The following is a 23473-nucleotide window of genomic DNA, read 5'->3' on the forward strand; positions in this document are numbered from 1 at the left end:
ACGGAGACCTCATCGAGGGTTCTTCGAGGATGCTTGGACACCGAGTCGGGTACATGTATGTTGGAGGCCTGTAATGTTGAGTAGCGTCTACGCGAGCTGGCTGATCCACTGAAACCGAATCCAAATCTGAATTAGAATTTACAACTTGGTCGCGCCGTACACAGTCGCTTCGGGCTTGTTAAGGACGAGGACGTTGAGCAAGTCGTTGAAAAACTTGGGAAAGTAGCGCGACGCGCGCGTGCAGTCGGGATGGAAGTTGCACTAACTCATCAATTAGTTGCAAGCGTATAGGGAGACAAAACCGAACCTCGAGGACGACCGGGTGAATGACTTCGTCGTGCCACTCGAGCATCACGTCGACTCCGTACAGCGCACGCGATTTGTTGGAGTGGCCCAGCCCTAAACACTGTAAGCGACGAATGCTTCGACGTGCTCATGTACCCTGGGGCGCGGGGTGCGACGTGGCCGCCGCGAAGAGCGCCTTGATGGCGTTAAAGATGTCGGCCTTGACGATCGCCCAGTCCTGGCTCGGGTACTCGCGCGCAAACTGGTCTTCGAATTCTTGGTTGTGCATGATCTCGACGCCGTAGTCGGTGTAGTTCATGACGGTGAAGTGCTTTTGGAAGTCGTCAAAGTTGTCCATCGTGAATGGCTTGTTGGCGATACGCAGCCAGTAGACGCCGCTCACGTACAGCTCGAGCGGCTGCGTGTTGACGACCATGACTGGTTTAGAGATAAGACCATCGAATGCAGAAGGGGCGAGGTTACCGAGGAAGCGGAAGTCGAACTTGCGCTCCTTGATCAAAAGCGGCTGCGTAATGTACTTGCACGCAACCTTGGGGCCTGTCTGCGCCAGCTTGGCGAGGTTGGCCGACGACGTCGCAATCGTCGTATCTACAGCCGAATACGTCAGCATTTGCGTCGACGCAAATTAGCGGCGTACCGAGCGACCGCGCGAGGTTCCACGGCTTGCAGATCCACACATTGTCTTCGCCAGCAGCGTCGCGCCGGACGTACTCTTGCATGAGCTCGGGGAGTTCCGACTCCATGTTGTACGTCAGCGCCATGAACGGCGGCTGCTGGTTGTTGCACGCGCTACAAGGATCGGATAAGACTACACGTCTTTAGCTGGTGCGTACCGCTTGCACGTCTCGTAGAGGAGGTCCTTGCACGTGAGGACCTTCTCGTTCGGGAACTGGTTGAAGACCTTGACGTTCTCGTTGGCCTCGAGCGAGACGTAGTCCTTGATGTGGCGCGTCGGCCACACGACGTTGGCGTCGACTTCGTTGTCGACAAACACAAAGTTCGGGTCGTCCAGAAACTCCTTCATGAGCTTGAGGTCCGTGCACACCTTGATCGGCAGCGCCCACGACGACGCCGGCGTCCGGACGCTCGCCGACGCGCTCACGACCTCGTCGTCGCGCGTCGCCTGGGCGTCGTAGATGCTTGTCTGGCGAAGCTGGCGCGCCGCGCAGATGGCCGGGAGTTGCGCCACGTACTCTTCGCCGCTGGGGAAGAAGATGCCGGCGAGAAGCGCGATGCGGACGTCGTCGGTCGCCGCCGTCGCGTACGCAAGGGACGCAAAGTCGCCGGCCTCGACATCTTCGATCGGCCACAGGATCGAGAACGCGCACTGCGCCGGCGCGTAGTAGAAGGGCGCCATGCGAAAGGTGGGCGCGTCCGCGTGCTCGATCGCAGACCCAAACTCGTCCATGATGTACCAGATTGTCGCGGCCTCTTCGGGGCGGAGGTGCCCGAGGCGGTACGAGTTGGCGTAGCGCCACATGGCCCGGAGCACGGCCGTCGCGCGGTCGTGGGTCGTCGCCGACTCGTCCACCGGCAGCTGCATGAGCGCCTCCATGCGCGGCAAGAGCGACGGCGCCGTCATGAGCGCCACGCGCGCCTGGTCGTTGTCCGTCGTGTACGTCCACGCATGGTCGATGAGGAAGACGGCATCGGCGTCCGCCGCGGCAATGTCCTGCAACGCCACCGCGTGCAAGTCGCCGTCTTCGTCGGCCGCGAGCTGAAAGTAGTTGCCAGCGTCAAAGATTTCGTTGCTACAGCGCGTATGAGACGCGTGTATATGAGAGAGAAGCAAACCTGAGCTTCTGGAAGAGCGACGGCCAGAGGTGCTCGGGGATCGCAGCGCCGCGGAGCTGCGCCTCGTGGTGCGTCAAGAACATCGCAAACGCGTTCGCGCTCATCGTGGCCATTGTGGATTCTGGGTCGAGTTGCCGTCAGGCGAGCGTCCGGATACCGTAATAAATGGCAGTCAACCCCTGATCGACATGCCCTCGGATTGGAGGATATGCCATGCAAATCTTGAATGTGACCAATCAAATCGATGGAACTGCTTGCGAGCAGTACGCTGGAGTATGATTGGCTACATTTCCGGATTCTGTCCTGACCGTCTTGCTCGCAGATCTGCAAGCAAGCTTTGCCTCCTCGCAGAGCAGTCTTGCGAGCAAGGGCCTGAAATAGCCGCATAGGCTTTGTTGCAGACAGGCAAGACCTTAATGAATGCCCGTGTACCCAAGCCAGAGCGAATGCTCCGCCAGTCGTCACCTGTCGTTCAACTTTGTCAGTGGACGAAACCTCTCGGCGACGTTGATCGCCTCCTTACGAGTAAGGTCGGTACTGCATTCATTCTGCCCACGCATGCGCTCCGCCACCAATCGGACGACAGCTCATCTGCGTGTCGTAGACTCCGAGTGTGCAGCAAGTCGAAAGTTATGTTCCAATGGCCGGTCTTTGAACGACTGTTGTGGCCCTACTACTAGTATGCCGCGAAGCAGCGCGGCCGCATGAAAGTGAGCGTTGACGCCATGCGCAGGAGCCGGTAGAGACCGGCCGCGACCGGCCGCGCGGTTTGCGGTGGTAATGCTGGTCCCTGCCACTGTCGGCGTCACCGAATCTCTCACATTAGCTGCATCTAGTACTTCTAGTACCTAGTACTCTGGGAATACCCATGCCAAGATCGATCCTTATTTCGCTGACGTTGACAGGGAGCTGCTAACGTCGTGGCAGCTTCAAGAAGGCAGCAGTCTGGTGGCGGTGCGGATTCTTTAAAACGAGGCGCGTTGCATACAAACATCCAGTCATAAAAAGCGTTGCGCTCCACAGATTCCACGTGGACTCGACGTCATTTAACTGTTTTCATCGCCCATATCTTGCTTTTTGTATGCGTAATAAAACTTGTTCATTTTACGATACTCGTATCTCGCTGGGATGTAACGATTTTTCATTTCCCGACAAGGTCCGCAGCAGCATGAGCACGTCGGCGGCGTCGTCGCGACCGTCAAGCACCGCGACCAGCGCGGTCTCAAGCGCGCCGGTCCTCGTCCCGATCCCGCAGGGCGTCCTGCTCTACGGTCAGCAGCTGCGCCTCATGGCGGCGAGCTCGTATCACAGTGCGAGCGCGCCCACCGATGTCGGGCTCGGCGTCTACGAGAAGAAGGGAAAGCATGGCATCCTCAACTGCGTGCCACCGCTTGGGCCGTCGCAGGAACATCTCTTCAAGGAGGATGAGTACACGGTGCTGGACCCGAGCAAGACGCACAAGCTCGGGTCGCCCGTCCAGTTTGGCCACACACTCGTGCTCGTGAATCAGAACGACGAAGTCTGGAACAACAAGACGGGTGGCATCACGGGCTATGTTGGTCCACGCCCGCGCCAGACGCCCGGCGAGATGTTTGTGAGCTTCCATCCGAACCCCAAGGGCCCGCAATCGACGTCGCTCTTTGTGCACTTTGGGGACTCGATCGTCATTGACGTCGAGGACGCCAACCGCCACGTGCGCGCGTACAACAAGCGCCTCACCAACTTCAAGAAGCCGACGTCGTCGATTCTCGGCGGCTACATTTGCTGCGACGGCAAAGGTATATCGAACTGTGCCAAGAACGTGTGGACTTATGTATTGCAGGCCACGACCTCCACTGCACGATCGCGCCGCCCAAGCTCCAAGTGAAGCAAGTGCGACTCAAGTCCAAGATTCTCTCGGGCTATCAGTTTGGGCAGCCGATTGACATTACGACCGAAGACAAGACAATCGAGGTGCGCTTTAGCCACGACAAGACGCTCCTCTTGACGCCCGAGCTTGTGCAAGACTTGGTCCGTGACAGCCAAAACTCGTCGGGCCCTCTCTACGTCCCGCTGACCAATGGCCCGGGTGGTGTCCAGCTCAGCTTGCAGGTCGCGCCGGACCCGTCGTCGCCTGCGTACCGCGCACCCGAACCGTCTGTGCCGATGACGCAGGCGCTGGCGCAAAAGCTCCAGGACACCCCGGTGCACAAGGTCTCGATTCTTGTGGTCATTTCGTCCGTTGTACGTTGCTGCGCGAGCCTAACCCAAGCCTGACGTCTGCTACTTGTGTAGATCCTCGCGCTGCTCAAGCGCTCCGGCCTCGTGCACCAGTGGATCGCCGTCGCGCTCGCAGCCTGTATTTGGACCCCGGCGATGTTTCTCCTGCTTTCAGGCAACCAAGCAACGCCCAAGAAGCCATCGTCGACGACGTCGGCGCAGGAATTGGCCGCGCCCGGTACGAAGAAGCTCGTGCTGCTGCAATACGTCTTCCGGCGTGACGCCGAGGGACCTGTGGCGCCTGCAGTTAACGTTGTCGCCAGCACCAAAGGCGAGTCACCGCCCGTGCCGAAGCGGTACATGAACGCTGTCAAGGGCGACCCCGCCGCGGCCCTCGGTACGAACCCACGCCATTGAGAAGTGCGTCTGAGATGTTGCCTCTAGTGCGCTGGGAGGACACGCTCGCGTGGCGCAAGGAGGAGGGTGTCGACGGTATTCTCGACGAGCCCATGCCGTTCTTCCGTCTCATCAAGCAAAACTACCCGCACTACTACCACAAGCGCGGCCTGCACAACGAACCTGTCTACTACGAGAAGCCGGGCAAGATCGACCTCAAGCTGCTTCGCGCCGAAGGTGTCACACTCGAGAACCTCATTCGCAACTACACGATGATCTCGGAGTTTCTCTGGCGCGTCGTCGAGAAGGACGACAACCAAAAGTGCATCACGGTCATCGACGTCGAAGGCATTGGCATGGCCGACTTTGGCGGCGAAGTCGTCGATTACATCCGGAAGGCGTCGTCGTTTACAGGTACTTGGATGTCGACACTCGATACATTGATACATACGATTGTAGGCAAACACTACCCGGAGCGCTGCGCGTACATCTTTGTAGTCAACGTGCCCATGTGGTTCAACATGATCTGGAAGGTCGTGCAGGGCATGATCGACGAGGTCACGCGCGAGAAGGTGACGATCGTCCGCGGCAAGAGCGCGATCTTCGAGGCGCTCGTCAAGCGCATTCCGGTCGAGAACATTCCGGTCGAGTACGGCGGCCAGAGCGAGGGCAAGTCGCCGGAAGAGGAAGTGCTCTTCAAGCTCATGGACTTCAACAACCACGTCGACGGCGTCGAGAACCCGCTCGTTGGGGCGTACACGCGCAAGCCGTTTGTGGAGGCGCCGGCGTCCTAAACACCAAAGATTATCAGAAACAGGAACGATAGTATATAATGCATGGCGACACATCCGTGGTCTTCTACGAATCGTCGCAACCGAGTGATTGCGCCTGTAGTCATCCGCCTCACGTTCCAGCGGTTTGTAACTAGTATTTCATCAGCAGCAACGTCTAGTAAACCATAAAATGATGAACAACTTGGCCATATCTAGCGCGAACGAGTTGCGGACGTCTGGCGATTTCCATATCTTTCCAATGGCGTGATGCCATTGGTGGATATAAAAATACTGATGTTGAATACAAATCGCTAGCTATTTAAAATACATCAAAAGTTGCGTCAACAGCAACCAGGAACGGTCCGTGGCGCCAGTCGCCGATTTCCAAGGTCGGGTCACAAGACGATGGTGGGTCGCTCGCTCTGGAACATTGCGGCGGGCCTCTTCACGCGAGCGCTGACGCGGGACAAGGCGGCGCTGGCTGACGTCGCCATCACGCGCCGCCACGTGTGGAAGGCGCGCAGCGGGTTCCTCGACATCGACCTCAATTTGCACCTCAACAACTCGTCGTACCTGTACAACATGGAGCTCGCGCGCTGGCACATGACGGGGTACGCTTCACGTAGAGTTTCAAAGCTGACGCGTTGAGTAGGCTCAGCGGACTCCTCGGTCTCGCATTTCAGCGCCGCTGGATGTTTATCGTTGCGTCGCAGTCGATCCGGTACCGCCGGTCCATCGCGCCCTTTGCGCCGTACGAGATTCACACGCAAATGATCCACTGGGACGACAAGTGGAGCTACATCTCGCACCAGTTTGTGTGCCCCAAGACCGGCGCTCTGTACGCCGAAGGTACGAATCCGCGTGCGGTCGGGACGGCGATGAAACGTCCAAGCGTAGGGCTCACGCGCGCGATCTTCAAGCGCGGCAAGAAGACGGTGAGCATGGCCGAAGCGGCCGAGGCCCTCGGCGTGACGCTGCCGGTCCTCGGTGACGAGCCTGCGATCGTCAAGGGCTTCGTGGCCTGGGAAGAAGCGACGAAGGAGAAGAACAGCCAATGGGACGCTGCTGCTCACGCGTCGCAGGCGCCGTTCTGGCAAGAGTCGGTCAACTTGCCGTCGGTTAACCAGCCCAAGTAAAGACGACCGCCAACATGACGTTGGTTAGACATAAACGGTTGTGCTTTGTGAGTTTTCAGCGTCCACAGGCTTTCACAGCTTTGGATCGATGGACGGTCATGCGGCAGCAAGGCGGCACGGTCGACTTTGCTATAGGACTCGTCGGAAATGAGCATTCGATGTGCTGCAGCGGCGAGCTCAGGTCGGTCGCACGACGCTACTTTGGTGAGATGATGGTCGACGACGTGGCATCGGTACAGTCAACGCTCGGTGCTCTGTTGCAGTCGTCGTCTGTGGTACTAACGTTAGCGATCCGCCATGACTGATGAGTTGGATGAGGAGCAGCCATGCATCGAGTTGTGCAGCTACGATTTAACGCTCCAGGGTTTGCTTGAGCTTTTCGGTTCGAACAACTTGACACTGACACGAGTGCAACTCTGTCATCGTCACTGGAAAAAGGCCGACGTACTTGTAACCGGTTGGCGCCTCGATTCGGTTGTGAAGGCCGGTGATTGGCCCAAAAGATGAGATTATGGCCAATAAAACGCGAGGCGTTTGTATTTTCAAAACACGATGGATCCGGACGGCGTGGTCACGACGACGTCGGGTCGGGGGTACGTCATGGACTTTGGCGATGTCTTCCTGCAAACGCCCGCCGACGCCACGCCGACCGCCGGCGACGACCTCCATGGAAGCAGCGCGCCGGCGACAGCCATGACAGCAGCGCCAACCGACGCGGTGCGATGGGGCGATACCAAGCCGTGGCAACTGCCCGAGTACAACTCCCTCGAGGACAACGCAGTGTACCTCAACCGGCAGATCGAGTTGCAGCACGTTGGCGTACGCGCGCTGCCGGTCCGCGCCCTGCGGTTCGCGACATCGTCGTCCGAAGACGAGGTTCGGCGGACCATGGACTGCATTCACTGGCTCCTGCAATCGCGCCGGGAAGAGGTCTTGCGCAACGACGAGCTCACCGAGCAGTTTGCCAGGCTCGAGAAAGACGTTGCGCGCAAGGCAAGCCAGCTGCAGATCGCCAACATCCACCTCGAGACCGAGCGCAAAGTACTTGCTCCATTTGACCATGTCGGAAATGTATGTGTCTGGATAGAGGAACGCAGACCTGGAGAACTTGCTTGCGGCGCGGGACGCAGCGATGGCCCGCGAGAAGCTGGCGCTGCAAGCCGACAAGCGCGCGCTCGAGAAAAAGTGCATCCAGTAGGCCGATGGAAGTGCCATTTCTAAATGACTCACGTGGAACAGGCTGCAGCACGTGGACTCGAACTACAAGGCGCAGCTCCGGAAGAGCGAAGTGCAGTACGAACGCCTTCAGAAGCAGTACACGCAGCACCTCAATAAGGCGAGCTCCGAGAAGCGGGTACGAGGGCGGTGAATGGGTATATTTGCTGACAAATCTGTGTAGGGTATGGCACTGGGAAAGGAGCTCAACGGTCGCGCCGAGAGCTTGCGCTTGCGCAAGGACGCTCAGAAAAGGGCGCAGGGGGAGCACGCGATCGTCAACAAGGTTCTGACCGGTCTTCACACGCTACTGGATGATGATGACACGGCGTCGTAGATGCTCAAGTCGTACGAGCAGCAGCACACGACGCTCGTGACCGAGAACGACACGCTGCGCCGACAACTGGTCAAGTTCCACAGCGAGCTCAAGCAGCTCACGACCGAGTTCAAGGCCACGACGCGCTGGCTTTCGAACCAGTACACCCTTTGTCAATGGCCACCTCTGATGTATTTCTATGTGCAGGCAAGGCATGCCCCAAGACGTCGAGACGCAGCTGCAGCTCGGCGACGAAAGCATTGCGACCAACCTCTTTACGATGCCGATCCTCGCGTCGGGCAACAATGTGCTCGCGATGATCGAGGACCGGCTCGAGAGTCTTCGGACAAAGGCAAGAGGCCTCATGACCTGAGAGCGATCTGAGTCGTTGGACGTAGATTGGGTGCCTCATGGAGCTCAAGCACGAGAAGCACGTGGCGACACTCGAGGCACAGCTGCGTGACGCGGTTCGGATCATTCAGGAGCAAGATCACTTGATTCACCTCGCGCTGGACGACGCATCGCCCAAGATGTCGAGCGGCGAGCCGCGACTCGAGCTCTCTCAACTCGAAGATATGATGGAGTCGCTCTCGCACGAAAAGCAGGCGCTGGCCATCACAGCGGAGAACATGGAGTCGGAGCGCCACCTCTTTACACAACAAGCAGAAAAGCTCGACCACGACCGCTTGGCGTTCGAGGTAGCATTCTCTATCAGGGGATGATCGTGACGCCGAGTAGATGTTTCGGCAAGAGGTCTTCCTGGACGAGACCGACGACCGCGTACGGCCAGACTCAAAAAAGCGCCACCGCCCGTCGTCGAGCAACGTGCCACCGTCGCCCGTGTCGCTGCTCGGTCTCCCGCTGCCACGTACGTTTGCCTTGAGCTTCGCTTTCGTGACAGGTGCGTAGCGACGCCCGAGACGACGCGTGTGCTTCGAGAGATCGGCTTTGACAAGCACGGTCAGCCCATGAGGTTGGTCATTACTCTTGTGCATAGTACTTATACCTCGACTAGTCCGATCGCGTCGCCGGTGGGAGCACCCACGAGTATGATGATGGAAGACACAGACATGGGCCCGCTGGACGACCACAGCTTGTGACCAAAACGCGCCAGCGAATATGAGTATCGTCGCCAGCGTCCAGCCAGCGACCAAGCCATCGAGTAGGATCCTCGGGTATAAATCCTGCCAACCATTTACCATTTCATCGTTTGACCGATCGATGAAGAGCAGTGGCGATCCGTGCAAAGCACTGGCTGCGACATGTGGAAACACTGTTTTGATTGCTGTGAGTATCAAGTTAAGTATACCATACAAAAAACTTGATGCTGGAAAGTGCTACAGTGGCAGTAGCATTACACGGCAGAGATGGTCAAAGACACCAACATCTTCACCAAGGTGAGCGCCAAGATCATCAAGACCAAGGTGCCACCGCTCTTCTCGACGGGCCTCTCGACGACGTACGTGCTGCAGGTGCACAACGCGGCGACGGACCACAGCTTCCGCGTCGGGAAGACGTACACGGACTTTGTCGTCTTCCGCGACCAGCTCCTGCGCAACGGCGCGCACGAGTGCGACAACAGCGCGCTCTGCGGCGCCTTCCACAGCGACATGCACACGCACTTCCCGCCCAAGGTGCTCATGCACCGCCACGCCGACGTCGTGCATCTGCGCGAGTGGAAGTTCCAGGACCTTCTCGACCTCGTCGTCCGCTTCATCAACGCGTCGCGCAGCAGCACGTGTGGGTACGCGCGCGAGGCCGTGCCCAATAGCCTCATCGTCTTCCTCTTTGACGGCGCCAAGATGGACAAGCGCAAGTTCTGGATCCCGCTCCAGCGCACGCACCGCGGCCGGCGCATTCCTCGAGCGGTCATTGAGGAAGCCATTCGAATTGCCCGCGACAACCAAAACGTGGACGATGACAATGAGGTCAACGAGCGTCATATGGGAAGCATCGACTCGATCCTCGAGAGCCACGGCAGCGTTGCGGTCGCAGTGTCCGTGCTCGACGCCGTAGGGTCCCCCGGCATCGCCCTCGATGTCGGGACACCGCCGCCCGGGGTTGCCAACCTGCATCACGCGGATAACAACGTCAGCCTCGACGACGACGACGACGATGCCATTGCGACGCCAACTGCAGTTGCTGGTCTTCTTCACTCGTTGCGGACGACGCTAGCGGCCATCGACGATGCCAAGAACTTGGCTGCCCTCGAAGACCAGGTCCAGAGCCTCTTCCGCGACCGCCACACGCAACTGCATGTTTAAACAGATTTATAGCAGATTATCAAGAATAGCATTTGCTTTAGGACGCGCGCGGCAGGTCGCAGGCGCCACACGTCGTCGCCGTCGTCGCGTTGATGAGCGTACACGCCCCGCAGAGCCACGGTACCCGCCGTTCAAACTCGAGCGTCACGGGCTCGGACGTCGTAATCAGCTCCTCCATGATTTGGTACAACGTCTTGACGTGCACGTCCGCGTCGTTGAGCCGCAGCAGGCGGTCTCGTAGGGCGATCGCACCGCACGCTTCAGCCGGGAGCGCCTCGCCGGCGGCGTTCTTCTCGAGCGCCGAGACGTACACTTCCGAGTCTTTCTTTGCAAGGACGAGACCGAGGCCGCCGTCCGTGGCCGTGAGCTGCACGCGAATGCGCGTCCGCCCCGACTTGGCGTTGGCTTCGGCGCCTTGAAACACGACAAAGTGACGCTGCTTCTTTGGTGACAAGGACAAGGACGGGGGCGCGGTGGCGGGAACGGACGCGACGACAGCAGGCGACGACGCCTGAAGCATCGGAAGAGTCGTAGGAGTCTTAAATGGCGACGACGACGACGTGCTTGTCGATTGGCTTGGCGACATCTACGCGATGATTCGTTGGATTCGTGTAGAGAGCAATGGCGCACCGGTGGTATCCGATTTGGGGACGACGGGCGAGAGATATCGAGCGCAATATCAAGCGCATCTAACGCATCGATGGTCTCGAGCGTCGGAAGGTGCGGCGCCAGGTCCACAAGGTCCTCAATGCGCGTGGAAAAGGCTGTTGCTGGGAGCGTCGGCCGCGTCGCTGGGGAACTCGGCGGCGATCGTACGTCGACGTCGACGCTGCTCTTGCGGTGGTGCACAACCTCGGCGAGCGATTCGAGTTCCTCGTATTTGAGCGTCTCTTTCTCCCAAAAGAGAATGGTCGGCTGGTAACAACCCCGCTCAATTCGCTGCCGCACATCGTGCCACGTACCCACCTAAGATTTGTATCAGATCGCGATTTCGTAATCGTCTCAGCACGTACCGTGCGCACGGTCTTGTCGTCAAAGAGGTACCACGCGCGGTCGCCCGACTGGGACCGGAAGAAACTCACATAGTGCTGGCCGTAGTAGCACACCATGCCGCGAAACACGTACTGCGCGTCCTCCTTTGGCGCTTCGGCTGCGTCGCCGCCGAGCTCGAACACGTGGCTCAAGTCGAGCGCGTGCGGAATGACGTTGGCGAACGCCTTGAGCTCCCTCCCGCCCACGCTGTTGGAGGGCCACACGATGCTGATCGCAAAGACGATTGGAAGCTTGAGCAGCCACCTAAGATGCAGTGTTATGCAGTGTGCACCGACTCTGTCGTACCGCTCGACGCGGCAATGCCCCTTGCAGCCCGTGGCGTCGGCGTCCGGGCACGACTTGCCCGGACCGTCGTTGAGCAGTGCTTTGAGGACGGACGCGAAGCTTGGCGCATCGGCCTTCCTGCTCGTAAAGTACGACGTTTCGTCGCCCACGTACTTGTAGAGCTCGGCAAAGTAGACGCGGTACAGCGTGTCCTTCCACATGTCGGGGTCTGACGTTGCGCCGCAGCTTGCGCAGTGATGGACGTCAAACATGTCGGCCTCGAAGAGCGCGTGCGCAATGCAGCGCGGCTCGCACGTCGTGTCCTTAATCTGCATCGAGGTTGCGAGATCGCCGCTGCGGCACTGGTCGGCGTGCATGAAGGCGAGGATCGTGTCCAGCGTCTCGGTCGCGTCTGCCATGCGCCCGACTTGGAAGCGCTCGCGGTACAGGACGTCGAGCGCGATGCGCACGTTGTCGGGCGCGAGTGCGTCCTCGTCGCTGAACTCGTAGAAGGCGAAGATTTCCTTGAGCTCGCAGAGGAGACAAGCCTCGCCGAGGCCGTGCACGTGGTCGCTCGTCGAGATGAGTACGCGGAAGCTGTCGAGGTGCCAGAGCGACTGGATGATGACATTGAGGAAGCAGTTGTTCTGGCCCGCGTAGTTGGTTAGGCCCTTGTGCAGCGACGCGTGCTTGAGCAGCGCGGCCCGGTCCATCGCTCCGCCTCGCCGTAACTCCACGTTTCGAAGCGCCAGCGCACGTTATAACACCGTGACTTACACGGTTCAGAGAAGTCTAACACGGACCGCCAAACGTAACCGGACAAGACGCCCTTCTGCTGCGCGCTTTTCATTTGTACAATAACGTCCATAATAGTTACGCCTACTCGTTACTCTAACCAAAACCCCGTGATCTCCATGTTGATGACGAGCGTCAGGTACTTTGCAAGCTCGTCTTGGCTCGTATACAGCGGCAAGTCGATGCGGTTGAAGCACGTGTGGCCCTTGGGCATTAAGCCCGTTGGCGGCGGGCCGCGGTTGACCATCTGAATAGTGAACCGACGCACGCGGCCGTCCGACGACGTCAGCGCCTTGAAGCCTTGCACGGGCACCTGCACAACGTTATAAGTCCTCAATGCCCCGAGAAGAAGTCGACGTACGCGGGATGTGCCCGTGGCAAACTGCAGAAGACGCGCACGCTCTTCGCCCGAGAAGCTCTGCACCACGCTCCAGAACCAGTTGACGACCGCTGTTTCCGTCGGCGTCGGCTGCTCGAGCTTGACCCAACGCACCTCGCTGTACGCGCGCCAGTCGCCGCAGTCAATGTCGGGGATACCGGAGAGGAGCAGGTCAAACTCTTGGTAGTCGAAGACCGAGATGAGGAAGAGCGGGACGATTTCGTAAAAGCCCTTGAGAAAGGCCGCGAGCTGCGTCGACATGCTCTCAAACATGTAGTGCTTGAAGAGCAGGTCGAGGTACTCGGCCTTGTTGTCGTCCGTCACTGGAATGTCGGCGCCGTTGGGCTTCAGGTCCACGGTCGCGTACTTGCCGTCGGGCGTGACGACCGAGACGGTAAAGTCGAGAGATAGCAGCTCGGCTTGGTCGTTCTTCTTGAGCCAGCGGCAGTTGCGGTACAGCTCTTCGTCGAGAAACTCGAGGTCTGAGAATGAAATGGGCACGCCGAGCATGTGCTTGATGAGCGGCAGCGCCAGAGACATCTTGACGTTGAAGCCCTCGATAAGCGCCTTCCCGATGAGCCGGCCCACAAACTCGTAGTAGAGTAGGTGGTCCTCGCCGCGGATCGACTTGGACGCGGGGTTGATCCAGTACGCGAGGTTGGCCCCCTTGGTCGCCGTGAAGAGACCCATCTCTTCGCTAAAGAGCTTGTCGCTAAGGAGCTCGTACCACTCGCGGATGAGGCCGCCAGCGTCCAGGCCTGGTTCGTTCTCAAAGAAGATGCGGAGGCGCTCCCAGAAGCGCGACGCGGGGCACTTGAGCATCTGCTCCATCGAGTCCTCAATGAGGTGGTCGCGTCGCACCACTACACACGTAGATGTTAGTACATCAGACCAGACACGGGACGCACCAAACTGGATGTGGCCTTCGTCGTACTTGCGCCAGCGCTTCTGGACTTGCTCGAGAAACCACCGGTTCTTCTCCTGGAAGGTGAGCGCCGCAATCTCTTCGAGGTCGTCTTCGCAGTCGAGCTGGCGCGACTCGCCAACGGCCACGGCCGTCGCAGGTGCAAACTCCATGCCGCCGTCCGCGTTTTCATGCCGGACGTACCCCGTCGACAAGGTTGTAAAGTTGTTGCGACGGTCCTCTTCCGAGACAACGGGGAGCTGGAGCTGGCCCTTGCCGTAGCCAAACCCGCCAAGGAAGTCGGGCATGACACCGCTGTGAAACATACTCGTGCGCTCCTCGGCCTCTTCAAGCTGCTTGAGCGCCGTTGCTCGAAGCGGCCGGAAAGGCGTCGTGCCTGTCTCGTCGTCGTAGCCGAGGTCGCGCATCGCCAGCGCGACGTGCGCCTCGTACGGGTCGTGCCCCTCGACCGACGAGCCCGTGTTGGAGATCGGGCTCATGATGTCAATCTCGTGGTGGTTGGGGTCCATAAGCTCCATGTCAACCGTGCTTTCGCGCGTCGGGTCGTTCTCGTCGGCGTCGATGCGCACCCAGTGCATCTGGCCGTCCGGGCCCTTCTTCCGGCGCCAGAGGTGACGGCGCATCGCTGCTTTTTGGCGCGCAGTTAGGTTCATCTGCTTGAGGCGCCGTACGTGGAAGGATCGGATTCGGCTTTGCTGGTCGAGGACCGTGGACTTGGACCGGTTGAGCTCGGGGCGTACAAAGTCCGACTTGCGCAAGCCAGATGGGCGAGGCATGTTGGGCGCAATGACGACCTGCGGCGTACCGCACATGACGCACTCCTTCTTGCTCGGGTGGTTGTCGTGGAAGCAAATGGAACACGGCCACTCTTCCTCGCCACGCGCCACGAACGTGTCGATGAGGTCCTGGCGCAGCATGTTGTTGTTGCGGTTGTCGTTCTGGAGGAAGCGCTCAATGCGCTTGGCGTAATTCCAGTAGTAGACGATGGCGCCGATAAGAAGCAGAAGCGCGAGACCCAGGAGCCCATACACGACGCCGGCCATCGTCGGGCTCAACTCCATGCCAAAGAGAATGGCCATGCTGCTGGGTTCGATTGCTTCCAACTTGACTTGTGCACGCTCGACCCGACCCGGTGGCCGGATACCCGTCTCTTGCACTTTGTATTCGTATCCGGACGCGACCATTACCCACAATGGAATCATCCGGATACAGTCCGGACGCGGTCAGCTCGACGATAAAACCCGGTTCTTGTACGCATTTTTCTACCACTATTTTGTATTGCGGTAGTGGCGACCGACGCTAAAACCATGCGCTTCGGTCGCCGACCTCGCAGCAGGTTCAGTGCGATCAGACTCTTCTTACGAGCGCACGTTCGACGGACCTTCACACACGCACCATGGGACGCGCTTGGAGGCGGAGATGATGACGAAGGTTTATGCGTTGTGAAAGGTCGAGATCAACTGTTGGAGGTTGGCGTGGCGTCCTCGAAATTTTGCGCCGATTGGCAAGATCATCGCGCCGTGATTGGTGCCACGGCGCCGCTGCACGTTGATTGGCTGTATCGCAGCGTGACATATGGGCGCAGCCAATGGCAAGTGGCGAAGTCCATTTCGGCGGATCGAGAGCGATGAGCACAATGCGCCGGGCGTCGGTGACGGACCAGGCGCCGGTGACGGACGGCGTCCTACGCCTCGGACGCATCTGCCACTCGTACACGCGCCGCAGCGGCGACAACAACAATGACATCGTCTTGCACACGGGCCGGCTCATGGAAAACACGGCGAACCAGTCGATCCTCTCGCACCTCCTCGCCAAGAAGCGCGTCGAGCCGCCGTACATTGACACGAAGCGCGCGCGCATGGGCTGGCTCACCAAGCGCGTATGTTGTGGATGCGAGATACATGTAGACGATCAGATCTTAGGGCGCGTGGGTCAAGAGCTGGAAGAGTCGCTGGTGCGTCCTGTACAATGGCTTTGTCTACTACTACAAGGCGCCCGAAGACGTCAACCAGTCGCGCATGTGCCTTGGTGTAATCGATCTCATGGTCCGTTATCTCCGTCCCACGCGGTTCTGCATGGATGTGTTGGTAGGGCGCGACGGTCGAAGTCTGCGACCAATACAAAGCCGAGCTCACCGACATCCCGTACAACTCGTTCGTCTTCAAGATCGACCAAGTCGCGACGGAGAGCAGAACCTTTTACTTTATCGTACAAGTACCCAGCAGTCGGCTCGTGTCCACGGGTATTTCTAGGCGCCAACGACGCGGGACCTCGAAGAGTGGATCGCGGGTTGCCAACTGGACACGTGGCAACCGCACTGGTGCACGCTGCACAACGGCGTGCTCTCGTACTACATGGGCACGGATCGCATGGCGCCGCTGCGCCTCGGCGTCGTGTACCTCACGGTGCGCTATGCTACTCGATGTGTATCGTCTCATGTGTCGCTAGCGCTGCCTCATCGAAGACGTCGCGCCCGACGAAGTGCGCTACATGAACAGTCCGGCCACTACCTTCAAGCTCACACAGCTCAAGCCCGAGGAGCGCACCTACTACTTTTCGGTATGTCTACATTCTGAGCGTCTGTATCATGGATGCCGTGTAGACAGACTCGGAGGCCGAATTCGATATGTGGATGCAAGGTCTGCGTGCGGCGTCGCAAGCCATCACCGACCGCTGTAGCATGTAGGGACAAGACGAGTAATTTATGTAATCGGTGATCGCTTCTTTTCGGCTCTTCGTACACAGAAGTGCGCGGATGGTAGAATGGATACACTACGCCGCACTTGCGTCCACGCGCTCCGGTATCCAAAAGCAACAGCCAGAGCACTTGTCCAGCATTCGCCCCCAGGATACCGTGAACATCCTCGGGCTTGAGAATAGAACGAGTCTCGGCGATGATTGCTACGAAGAAGTCCGTAAAGAGCTCGTGATTGTGGTATTCACGCAATACGGCTTGGCCTGGGTTAATATACAATGAAGCGCCGATGTCAAGTCGTAGTATCTTAGGCGCTGTCTTTTGCCTCGTGCCGCAGGTTACGGATGATGACTCGCTACGACGGTGCGTCGTGCCATTTCAAATCAACGCACGCGATGCGCCGACCAGGCACCCACAGCAATTACTTGCGCATGGTTCGATGTGTGAAGACATGTGTCTTGAACGGACAGACCAGGGCCACATGGGTGGAAGTTGCTTCCACATCTTCCCGGCACCACCATCGCACAGATACAGTCTGGACCTCCACGTCCAAGTTCATACGTACAAGCGTGTGAGGAGACTCCGGTAATACGAGGAGCAATTTACACTGCACTGGGAATGCGATCAAGGTACTCGAAACAGAATTGACAAACCAAGATACTTTTGCACTGGCTAGTCGTAGAGCAGACGTTTACGTACACACGATGATGCTTCTTCCTTTGCACTCTGTATCCTACTGCGGTGTCATCGCTTTTCGCATACTGCCTCCCACGGTGAATGCGATCGTGCAATCTTCTGTGAAAAATAAACATCAAGTCGCGGCTGGGAGCACTGCAATGTACAAACCGAAGGTGACAGGCCCGCGCGTTCTGCGTGTGTGCACTGGACGACGAGGACCTTGCGATTAGCAGCGTGACGAGTCATTTCGGCGCTGCGCACGGCGCGAACCATACGCCAGTCGGCAAGCAAGATCGGAAAAATAAGGTCGACTAAAAGTAGAGTGGTACGAATTACACACCGCGCCACGTGGCACGCCGTGTGACTAGCGTGTCAAGGCACGGATGATTTGGTCCAAAAACGCACTGCGTTGGCGCCGGCGCGCCGCTATGCACACATCCAGCAGGGCATCGTACTACTGACCCGCGTCGACCGCGACTTTCCGTTGCTGCAGGAGACGAGCTGTCCACCCATTAGCACCGTATCCCAACCAAGTGATGGCGACACACATTGAATGGCTGAGGACATATCTACTCGTTCTTCGTCGGCAGCCGCCGTACGTTCATGTTGTGTGTAGTGCTCTCGTAATGTCTAAGCCTATGCAGTGTCATCCCGTCGGCTGAGATGTGGCTGAGATTTGACTTGGATCTATTATAATGGGAGAAAAGAATGAGGCAAAGACGTCGTCGTCGTGGCAACATGTGGTGCTCAGATCAACAAACGCACGGCCGTACAAGCACTGCTTGAGGACCACTGCGCAGATGCTCGGAGACGGTGATCACGGAGGACGACAAGCTTTCATGCTCGAGAAGGCATATCGCGCTGCTGTAGCCTCTCAAGCTATGGCGCAGAGGCGGTCAAGTTGTCCGTGGAAACATCTCTTGTGGTAAATGTTCTGTGTGCAGCGCCAATGCCACGTCAGACGCGGTGCGGCTGCAGATGGTGCGGCGTGGCATCAACATGCGGTGAATCTTGATGATGATCAAGGCACCTGCCAGCGGCAGGCATCACGGCCACTCGGACCATCTGGTGCGCAATTCGAACGGGAGGACACTCCACTTACAAATTTGCCAGCCTCCGCCATGGTCTTCCTCACGATCGACCGCGCCATGCGCCTGTGCCATGTCGCCCACTGCGCTCGGTACGCCAAGAGCGACAGTCTCTGTTTGATCCACGCCAAGCTCCAAAAGCCCAGGTGGACCGAGAAGCCTGCGCAGACCATGTCCATCGAAATGCTCACCCACTCGAACGAGTCGTCGGCGTCGTCCGTCTCTGGCAGCGAGCGCCGTTCAAAAAAGAACCGTTGGTGCTCGATCGCAGACTGTGAGCAGCTCGCGCGCATCGACGGTCTCTGCACGCGCCACAACATGCAGCTCAGCAGCAAGAAGCGCAAGTGCGTCATTGTCTCTTGCAACTCGTACGCGAGGACGCGCGGTCTCTGCACTCGCCACGGTGGGGGCAACGTTTGCCGCTTCCATGGCTGCAAAACTTCGGCGCAGTCGGGTGGCTTGTGCCGGCTACACGGCGGTGGCCCGCGCTGCAAGCACCCTGATTGCGACCAATTCAGCAAAGCGGGTGGCCTCTGTGGCTTCCACGCCCCCGTTTGATAATGCGCTCCCCACTAAATGTTGTAAATTATACTGCGTATCTGTTTGTTCATTTCGCCTAGTGCTCTGGTATTCGCTTGTTCAAACATTCAAGTTGTGCTCACCATAGCCGATATCGGGAAAACGGGTTGGTGTTGCACGTCTATAGTTTTGTGCGCCACGCCGTGGATGTATGCAAGCACTATCCCCTATACAAATATACTCCATTGAACGTAGCTGATCCACGCCGCATCAAGTGCGAGTCACCCTACGTGGAGCAAACGAAGAAGATGAAGAAGCGCACAGAGTGGAAGGGAGAGAAGCAAGGCTCCCGTGGGTGGTGAATCAGACGACGAGCGCTTGTGCTTTTGCAAGCGCATGTCTCCTGCACGCATGTGTGGACCTGGATCTCTGGGCAAATATTTTGCGAAAAACCCCTTTCTTTGCTACCAACAGCCCTGGTCCGCGCCCACTTTGCCGAGGCTGACATGGACGGTACAAGGACCATGGAGGACAGCAGCAAACATGTGAGTTTGGTGCTCGACTCGTTCTGCAAGACACTGCGAAAGGTGTGAACGATACGAAGCTTCAAGTTATGATTTTAACTCGTTTCAACAACAACGAAGCTTCAAGAACCGCGAGGGGCGTGGGTATTACGGCCTACTAGTACGTTCGAATGCACCGTGGTAGGTTCGCGTCCGCGTTAGTATCAGGATGCTTGAGGATGCTTAGTAGTTGTGAAGAGACGACCGTCCGCCAGCTGTTCAACGCACCGGAGGGAGAAGGGAGGGACAGCGACAGATTACATTTTCAGGCGGTCGTTTAGTCAATCTCGCCCAGCATCTACATACACTGTACCGGTGCCTCAATGATGCTATTCGTAAAGAACAGTGCATTGTCGCTGGGATTGGCACGTTGCATTTGAGTGCTTACCAAATACCGACGGAATCAGCGCTCGTCGGACTCCCACGTCAACGCTGAGAAGCGGGTAGAAGCTTGGACAGTGTCGCGATCGAAGTTTGCTTGTGACCAACCTGGCGAACCTGGCGTCGCGATGTGTATTTGGGTCGCAATTGCAAATCCGAACGCCAACAAATCAGACACACGCAGGATTCTGTCGGAAAGGCGCTGACGCCGTAAATCGTATGCCCCGTGATCACTCGTGTCGCCAGGGGTGGGCGCTGGACTTCGTCCACGGACGACGGTCTTTGAATGCATATACACGTCCTCGCGGAACATATCCAAGCGGTTATCAGGTTTATGCCTTCATGACATGGCTCCTGCTTTGAGCTGCATTATATATCCTTTACTAGTATACAAATGCGTAGTCTAAAACATGCGTTATGCGACGCCCCTTGGCCACATACTGGTTGCACAAGGGTAGCAGGCCGCCTGCTACACTTGGGCGCCTGCTGCAGGCGTTCCATTCATGTTCTTCGTGCAGTAAAAGGTGTGGTATGACTGTGCGTCACCGCATGTACATTACGTAGCTCTACTTCGTATCGCTCAAGTCGTCAGCCATAGCAGCACTTCTGCCAACCGTTAAGCTGATAGTGCAACGTGAATCGCCGCGAGCTCTTTGCTTCGAAACACTTTGCGCGCGCGGTTTCTTTGATGGAAACCACGAAATTGCAAGTGCTTGTGGACCCGAATAGCATCAGCGAAGAGAAAGCACAAACAGGTCCCGTGCGGGGTGGGCTCGTAGGAATTGTTTGTCTTGACTGTCAATGCTAGGCATTAGATATTTGTCTTGTAAAGGAGCTCGAATGGTTGGCATTGGGTGACGACTTTCATTAAAGGCAGTTCCACCGCCTTCTATTTCACCCGAACGCGCTCGCCGCTCTAAAAGCCCTGTGACCGCGTCCCGCTGAGCGAGGTCGTTACTCATCAGCGCTGGCGCCTGCTGGGCCACGTCGGAAAAAAGCTGCCCTAGCCAACGCTAGAGCAGTTTTTTTTAATCTTATCTTGGTCCGAGGTGCCCGCTTTTTAGGTCGGATAATATTCTTGTTGCCGATCGTTCTGCACCGTGACCGCAAGTCGCTGGCGTCCATCGAGAATCTAAAACTGCATAGGTTTGCTCCCGGTCGTGATGCCAGGAAAGACTCCATAGATCATGTCGCCATGGACCACCTCGCGCCCGCGGCAACGACAGAAGAGCAAAACGAACCCCGTGCCCCACCTGCACAGCTACAGCCCGGTGAGCTACTGAAGAAGTAGAGACTGCTAGTCTCCACGCACTAGTCTCAACGTATGCGAAGTCTGAATCATCGATACCAAACACGTTCACAGATATAAAAGGGCTCGAACACTACCGAGAGCAACACGAGCATTGGCCTAAACAAAAGTCATTTGGGTCCTGGGTTTTGTTTTGCACTTCATTTTGCCTGTCCAAACTTCTTGGGTATCTGTGGCGTGAGTGGGCAACAGTTACCTAGTCGAAAGGAATGGCTGCTCTGAGCTCGAGCAAAGCAGTCTATTATAGCGGCGCAAAAAGGTCACATTTCCCGGTCCGATGAGGTTACATCCTTGACAAAAATTCTGCTATCGCCCACCATGGCGGTCTTCAAGCGTACTACTAGTAGCAGTACCCTTGTTGACGGTGATGCTATATTAGCACCATGACCTTGGTCGGCCCCAGCAAGAGTTCGTGCTTATGCACAGTAAACTCGGTCCGCATCGACAAGCTGTAGCATTCCAAGTCTGCCAAATGTGTCGGAATCTGGCTGCCTCGCTGTCCGTGCCGGATCCCGTGGGAGCTCCATTTACATGTAATCATTGGCTTGCATAGATGTCGAGGCGTATCTGTCTGTCTGGCGCAACCCTATGGCAACGGAACGCGTGGACGCCATTACGCGACATGTCGCAGCGCGCCGCGGCCCTCCATGGACAGCACCAGGAAGTTTAGTTTACTCATGAAAAGCGCTCAGTCCTGCCGTGTCTAACACACTGCGGTGCATGTAGCGTTGACAAAACATAACCTCGGACGCCTCGACGTTCAGCGGACTTCTATGCAATGGTGAACGAATTAAATTACGAGAGCAACAGCCAACTAAACTAGAACAACGGACTAGCCGTTTGTATTGGTTCTCTGGGGCATGTGTTGGCCGCAGAAGCCGCCGACACGCGCAAAGTGGTTACAATTGTCGTGCTTGCAGCGGGAACCACCGCCGTGGGTTCGACAGACGCCACCGCTTTGGGCCACTGTTTTGCAGCCGTCGACAGAGCACAGCTTTCCGCCGCCGTGACGCGTGCACAGACCACGGGTTCGTGCGTAGGATGTGCAGTTGTCAACGCTGCACTTGCGCTTCTGGCTGCTGAGCTGCATGTTGTGGCGCGTGCAGAGGCCGTCGATACGTGCTAGTTGCTGGCAGTCGTTGATCGCACACCAGCGCGACCGCCCACGGCGTCCCGAAGCGCTCGTTGCCGGACTCGTGATAGCGTCGAGGGACATCATCGCATGCGACCGCGGTGGCGACGCCGACGCGCTGCGGGTGGAGCGCTCGTACTTGTGGCCAGCATGCAAGAGGCAAACGCCCATGAATTTGGCAAACCGGTCACAGTGAGGTACGCGACAGCTCGTCATGACATCGTCGGTATCCTGCGTCGCCATGCTCGTTGTCCACGGGGTAAAATTTCGAAATGACACCAGCATGGCCTTTTTCAGAGTGGCGCGAGCGGTGAGAGGACCAAGACATACCTATGCGCCAGCTGGTTTAGGGCGGCAGCACTGCATCTCTCGGGTGCAGACATCTGTGTTGCCACACACAAATCCTAGTTCATGCTCACGATACCATTGTAAACCCTCGTCTTTCTCGCGCACGAGAAAGCACGGGCCATTCAGTGCGTCGGGCATTCATTTTGAATGAGCGGTGATCACTCGTTCGTTTCTCAGCACGGTTCCAGCTGAACCCTCGCCGAGCAGACGCGTTCGTTGCCAAAATGAACGCATGGGGCAGTGAGTTACGCGGCGAGATCCGGGCGTGGACGTCATGTTCCCGTATCCGTCTCAAGGTCGACCAAGAAACTGCGTGTACCGCAAACGTCCCAGATGTGAGGCGTGGTTTTCGGGGCGCTGAGCATTGATGCACGCTTCCGAGAAATGGTGGCAGCAGGTGGCAAATGTGACAGAGCCTGGGCGGCTTCGACGCGTTGCGGACGGGCAGCGACAGTGGCGGGTGTGAAATCTCGCTGGCGGGACACGACCAACGCATAAACGGGCTTCCGGAGTTTCTAGCGGCGGGGCAGCTCGTGTCCCAACGCTGAGATTCGTGCTATTTATCTAGTGCACACAAGCTATATGATACATGGCACACTGTTTACTGTTTGTTCGTCGCGCGGTTAGACGCGCCTTTGACGCCATTGGCGACGCTTCATCATCATGATGAGTAAGGCGTGGTGCGTGCGGGTTGCATACAAACTGCTATACTAGAACAGGACATGATCCCCAACAGCAATCGGAAAATGGCAACGCCGGCACCCGTGTCGCCCAAGAATGTCTTCCACAAATGTCGATGCAGCGCGGTGCATCATCGTGCGGACTGGGGCGTCGAAACGACACACCCTGCGTCAGCGGTTGGTGGAACGGCCTTGACCCAACACCGAAATCCAGGATGCAGTAACACAAATTACACCCCTTTGGCGGGTATTGCGCATCGACCGC

The 23473-nt window shown here is 57.7% G+C and overlaps 9 protein-coding genes across 9 annotated transcripts; 6 read left to right on the forward strand and 3 right to left on the reverse strand.

The window, feature by feature from the left end:
- Positions 1 to 97: 97 nt before the first annotated feature.
- Positions 98 to 2253, reverse strand: SDRG_11251 (hypothetical protein). The gene is made up of 7 exons (XM_008617282.1): positions 2101 to 2253; positions 1140 to 2057; positions 944 to 1095; positions 769 to 894; positions 442 to 723; positions 308 to 399; positions 98 to 261 (listed from the first exon to the last, which is right to left on the reverse strand). Exons 1-7 carry the CDS (start codon positions 2211 to 2213, stop codon positions 139 to 141), a joined length of 1806 nt encoding a protein of 601 aa, XP_008615504.1. The 5' UTR covers positions 2214 to 2253; the 3' UTR covers positions 98 to 138.
- Positions 2254 to 3249: 996 nt separating this feature from the next.
- On the forward strand, positions 3250 to 5677 carry SDRG_11252 (hypothetical protein). The gene is made up of 5 exons (XM_008617283.1): positions 3250 to 3878; positions 3923 to 4323; positions 4375 to 4696; positions 4744 to 5109; positions 5155 to 5677. Exons 1-5 carry the CDS (start codon positions 3269 to 3271, stop codon positions 5487 to 5489), a joined length of 2034 nt encoding a protein of 677 aa, XP_008615505.1. The 5' UTR covers positions 3250 to 3268; the 3' UTR covers positions 5490 to 5677.
- A 136-nt stretch (positions 5678 to 5813) lies between these two features.
- Positions 5814 to 6665, forward strand: SDRG_11253 (hypothetical protein). The gene is made up of 3 exons (XM_008617284.1): positions 5814 to 6079; positions 6121 to 6317; positions 6366 to 6665. Exons 1-3 carry the CDS (start codon positions 5874 to 5876, stop codon positions 6602 to 6604), a joined length of 642 nt encoding a protein of 213 aa, XP_008615506.1. The 5' UTR covers positions 5814 to 5873; the 3' UTR covers positions 6605 to 6665.
- A 491-nt stretch (positions 6666 to 7156) lies between these two features.
- SDRG_11254 (hypothetical protein) lies at positions 7157 to 9235 on the forward strand (the record flags this gene model as incomplete). Its single annotated transcript, XM_008617285.1, has 10 exons — positions 7157 to 7645; positions 7692 to 7798; positions 7844 to 7958; positions 8004 to 8105; positions 8157 to 8296; positions 8343 to 8487; positions 8534 to 8833; positions 8874 to 9003; positions 9045 to 9108; positions 9151 to 9235. 10 exons carry the CDS (start codon positions 7157 to 7159, stop codon positions 9233 to 9235), a joined length of 1677 nt encoding a protein of 558 aa, XP_008615507.1.
- A 267-nt stretch (positions 9236 to 9502) lies between these two features.
- SDRG_11255 (hypothetical protein) lies at positions 9503 to 10399 on the forward strand (the record flags this gene model as incomplete). Its single annotated transcript, XM_008617286.1, has 1 exon — positions 9503 to 10399. The coding sequence occupies one exon, from the start codon at positions 9503 to 9505 to the stop codon at positions 10397 to 10399; it is 897 nt and encodes a 298-aa protein (XP_008615508.1).
- Positions 10400 to 10436: 37 nt separating this feature from the next.
- Positions 10437 to 12429, reverse strand: SDRG_11256 (hypothetical protein; the record flags this gene model as incomplete). The annotated part of the gene is made up of 4 exons (XM_008617287.1): positions 10437 to 10985; positions 11030 to 11365; positions 11413 to 11695; positions 11738 to 12429. 4 exons carry the CDS (start codon positions 12427 to 12429, stop codon positions 10437 to 10439), a joined length of 1860 nt encoding a protein of 619 aa, XP_008615509.1.
- An 85-nt stretch (positions 12430 to 12514) lies between these two features.
- SDRG_11257 (hypothetical protein) lies at positions 12515 to 14962 on the reverse strand. Its single transcript, XM_008617288.1, has 3 exons — positions 13799 to 14962; positions 12873 to 13753; positions 12515 to 12824 (listed from the first exon to the last, which is right to left on the reverse strand). The coding sequence occupies exons 1-3, from the start codon at positions 14892 to 14894 to the stop codon at positions 12603 to 12605; spliced, it is 2199 nt and encodes a 732-aa protein (XP_008615510.1). The 5' UTR covers positions 14895 to 14962; the 3' UTR covers positions 12515 to 12602.
- A 458-nt stretch (positions 14963 to 15420) lies between these two features.
- Positions 15421 to 16539, forward strand: SDRG_11258 (hypothetical protein). The gene is made up of 6 exons (XM_008617289.1): positions 15421 to 15694; positions 15738 to 15860; positions 15907 to 16023; positions 16068 to 16220; positions 16264 to 16374; positions 16418 to 16539. The coding sequence occupies exons 1-6, from the start codon at positions 15443 to 15445 to the stop codon at positions 16499 to 16501; spliced, it is 840 nt and encodes a 279-aa protein (XP_008615511.1). The 5' UTR covers positions 15421 to 15442; the 3' UTR covers positions 16502 to 16539.
- Positions 16540 to 18266: 1727 nt separating this feature from the next.
- On the forward strand, positions 18267 to 18895 carry SDRG_11259 (hypothetical protein). Its single transcript, XM_008617290.1, has one exon. It carries the CDS (start codon positions 18310 to 18312, stop codon positions 18832 to 18834), a length of 525 nt encoding a protein of 174 aa, XP_008615512.1. The 5' UTR covers positions 18267 to 18309; the 3' UTR covers positions 18835 to 18895.
- Positions 18896 to 23473: the final 4578 nt, after the last annotated feature.

This window comes from Saprolegnia diclina (assembly GCF_000281045.1).
Source record: "Saprolegnia diclina VS20 unplaced genomic scaffold supercont1.40, whole genome shotgun sequence".
Lineage (NCBI taxonomy): Eukaryota > Oomycota > Saprolegniomycetes > Saprolegniales > Saprolegniaceae > Saprolegnia > Saprolegnia diclina.

What these genes read in the sequence shown, in the direction of transcription:
- SDRG_11251 (XM_008617282.1), bottom strand. Translation starts at nt 2,213, where the DNA reads ATGGCCACGATGAGCGCGAACGCGTTTGCGATGTTCTTGACGCACCAC. An exon ending in GTCGCACCCCGCGCCCCAGG is followed by an intron (nt 400 to 441) that starts GTACATGAGCAC and finishes TACAGTGTTTAG; the next exon opens with GGCTGGGCCACTCCAACAAA. An exon ending in TTCACCCGGTCGTCCTCGAG is followed by an intron (nt 262 to 307) that starts GTTCGGTTTTGT and finishes TTGATGAGTTAG; the next exon opens with TGCAACTTCCATCCCGACTG.
- SDRG_11252 (XM_008617283.1), top strand. Translation starts at nt 3,269, where the DNA reads ATGAGCACGTCGGCGGCGTCGTCGCGACCGTCAAGCACCGCGACCAGC. An exon ending in CATTTGCTGCGACGGCAAAG is followed by an intron (nt 3,879 to 3,922) that starts GTATATCGAACT and finishes TATGTATTGCAG; the next exon opens with GCCACGACCTCCACTGCACG. An exon ending in CGACCCCGCCGCGGCCCTCG is followed by an intron (nt 4,697 to 4,743) that starts GTACGAACCCAC and finishes TGTTGCCTCTAG; the next exon opens with TGCGCTGGGAGGACACGCTC.
- SDRG_11253 (XM_008617284.1), top strand. Translation starts at nt 5,874, where the DNA reads ATGGTGGGTCGCTCGCTCTGGAACATTGCGGCGGGCCTCTTCACGCGA. An exon ending in GCGCGCTGGCACATGACGGG is followed by an intron (nt 6,080 to 6,120) that starts GTACGCTTCACG and finishes CGCGTTGAGTAG; the next exon opens with GCTCAGCGGACTCCTCGGTC. An exon ending in CGGCGCTCTGTACGCCGAAG is followed by an intron (nt 6,318 to 6,365) that starts GTACGAATCCGC and finishes GTCCAAGCGTAG; the next exon opens with GGCTCACGCGCGCGATCTTC.
- SDRG_11257 (XM_008617288.1), bottom strand. Translation starts at nt 14,894, where the DNA reads ATGGCCATTCTCTTTGGCATGGAGTTGAGCCCGACGATGGCCGGCGTC. An exon ending in CGAAGGCCACATCCAGTTTG is followed by an intron (nt 13,754 to 13,798) that starts GTGCGTCCCGTG and finishes CTACGTGTGTAG; the next exon opens with TGGTGCGACGCGACCACCTC. An exon ending in TTGCCACGGGCACATCCCGC is followed by an intron (nt 12,825 to 12,872) that starts GTACGTCGACTT and finishes AACGTTGTGCAG; the next exon opens with GTGCCCGTGCAAGGCTTCAA.
- SDRG_11258 (XM_008617289.1), top strand. Translation starts at nt 15,443, where the DNA reads ATGAGCACAATGCGCCGGGCGTCGGTGACGGACCAGGCGCCGGTGACG. An exon ending in TTGGTGTAATCGATCTCATG is followed by an intron (nt 15,861 to 15,906) that starts GTCCGTTATCTC and finishes ATGTGTTGGTAG; the next exon opens with GGCGCGACGGTCGAAGTCTG. An exon ending in GCAGAACCTTTTACTTTATC is followed by an intron (nt 16,024 to 16,067) that starts GTACAAGTACCC and finishes GGGTATTTCTAG; the next exon opens with GCGCCAACGACGCGGGACCT.
- SDRG_11259 (XM_008617290.1), top strand. Translation starts at nt 18,310, where the DNA reads ATGGTCTTCCTCACGATCGACCGCGCCATGCGCCTGTGCCATGTCGCC.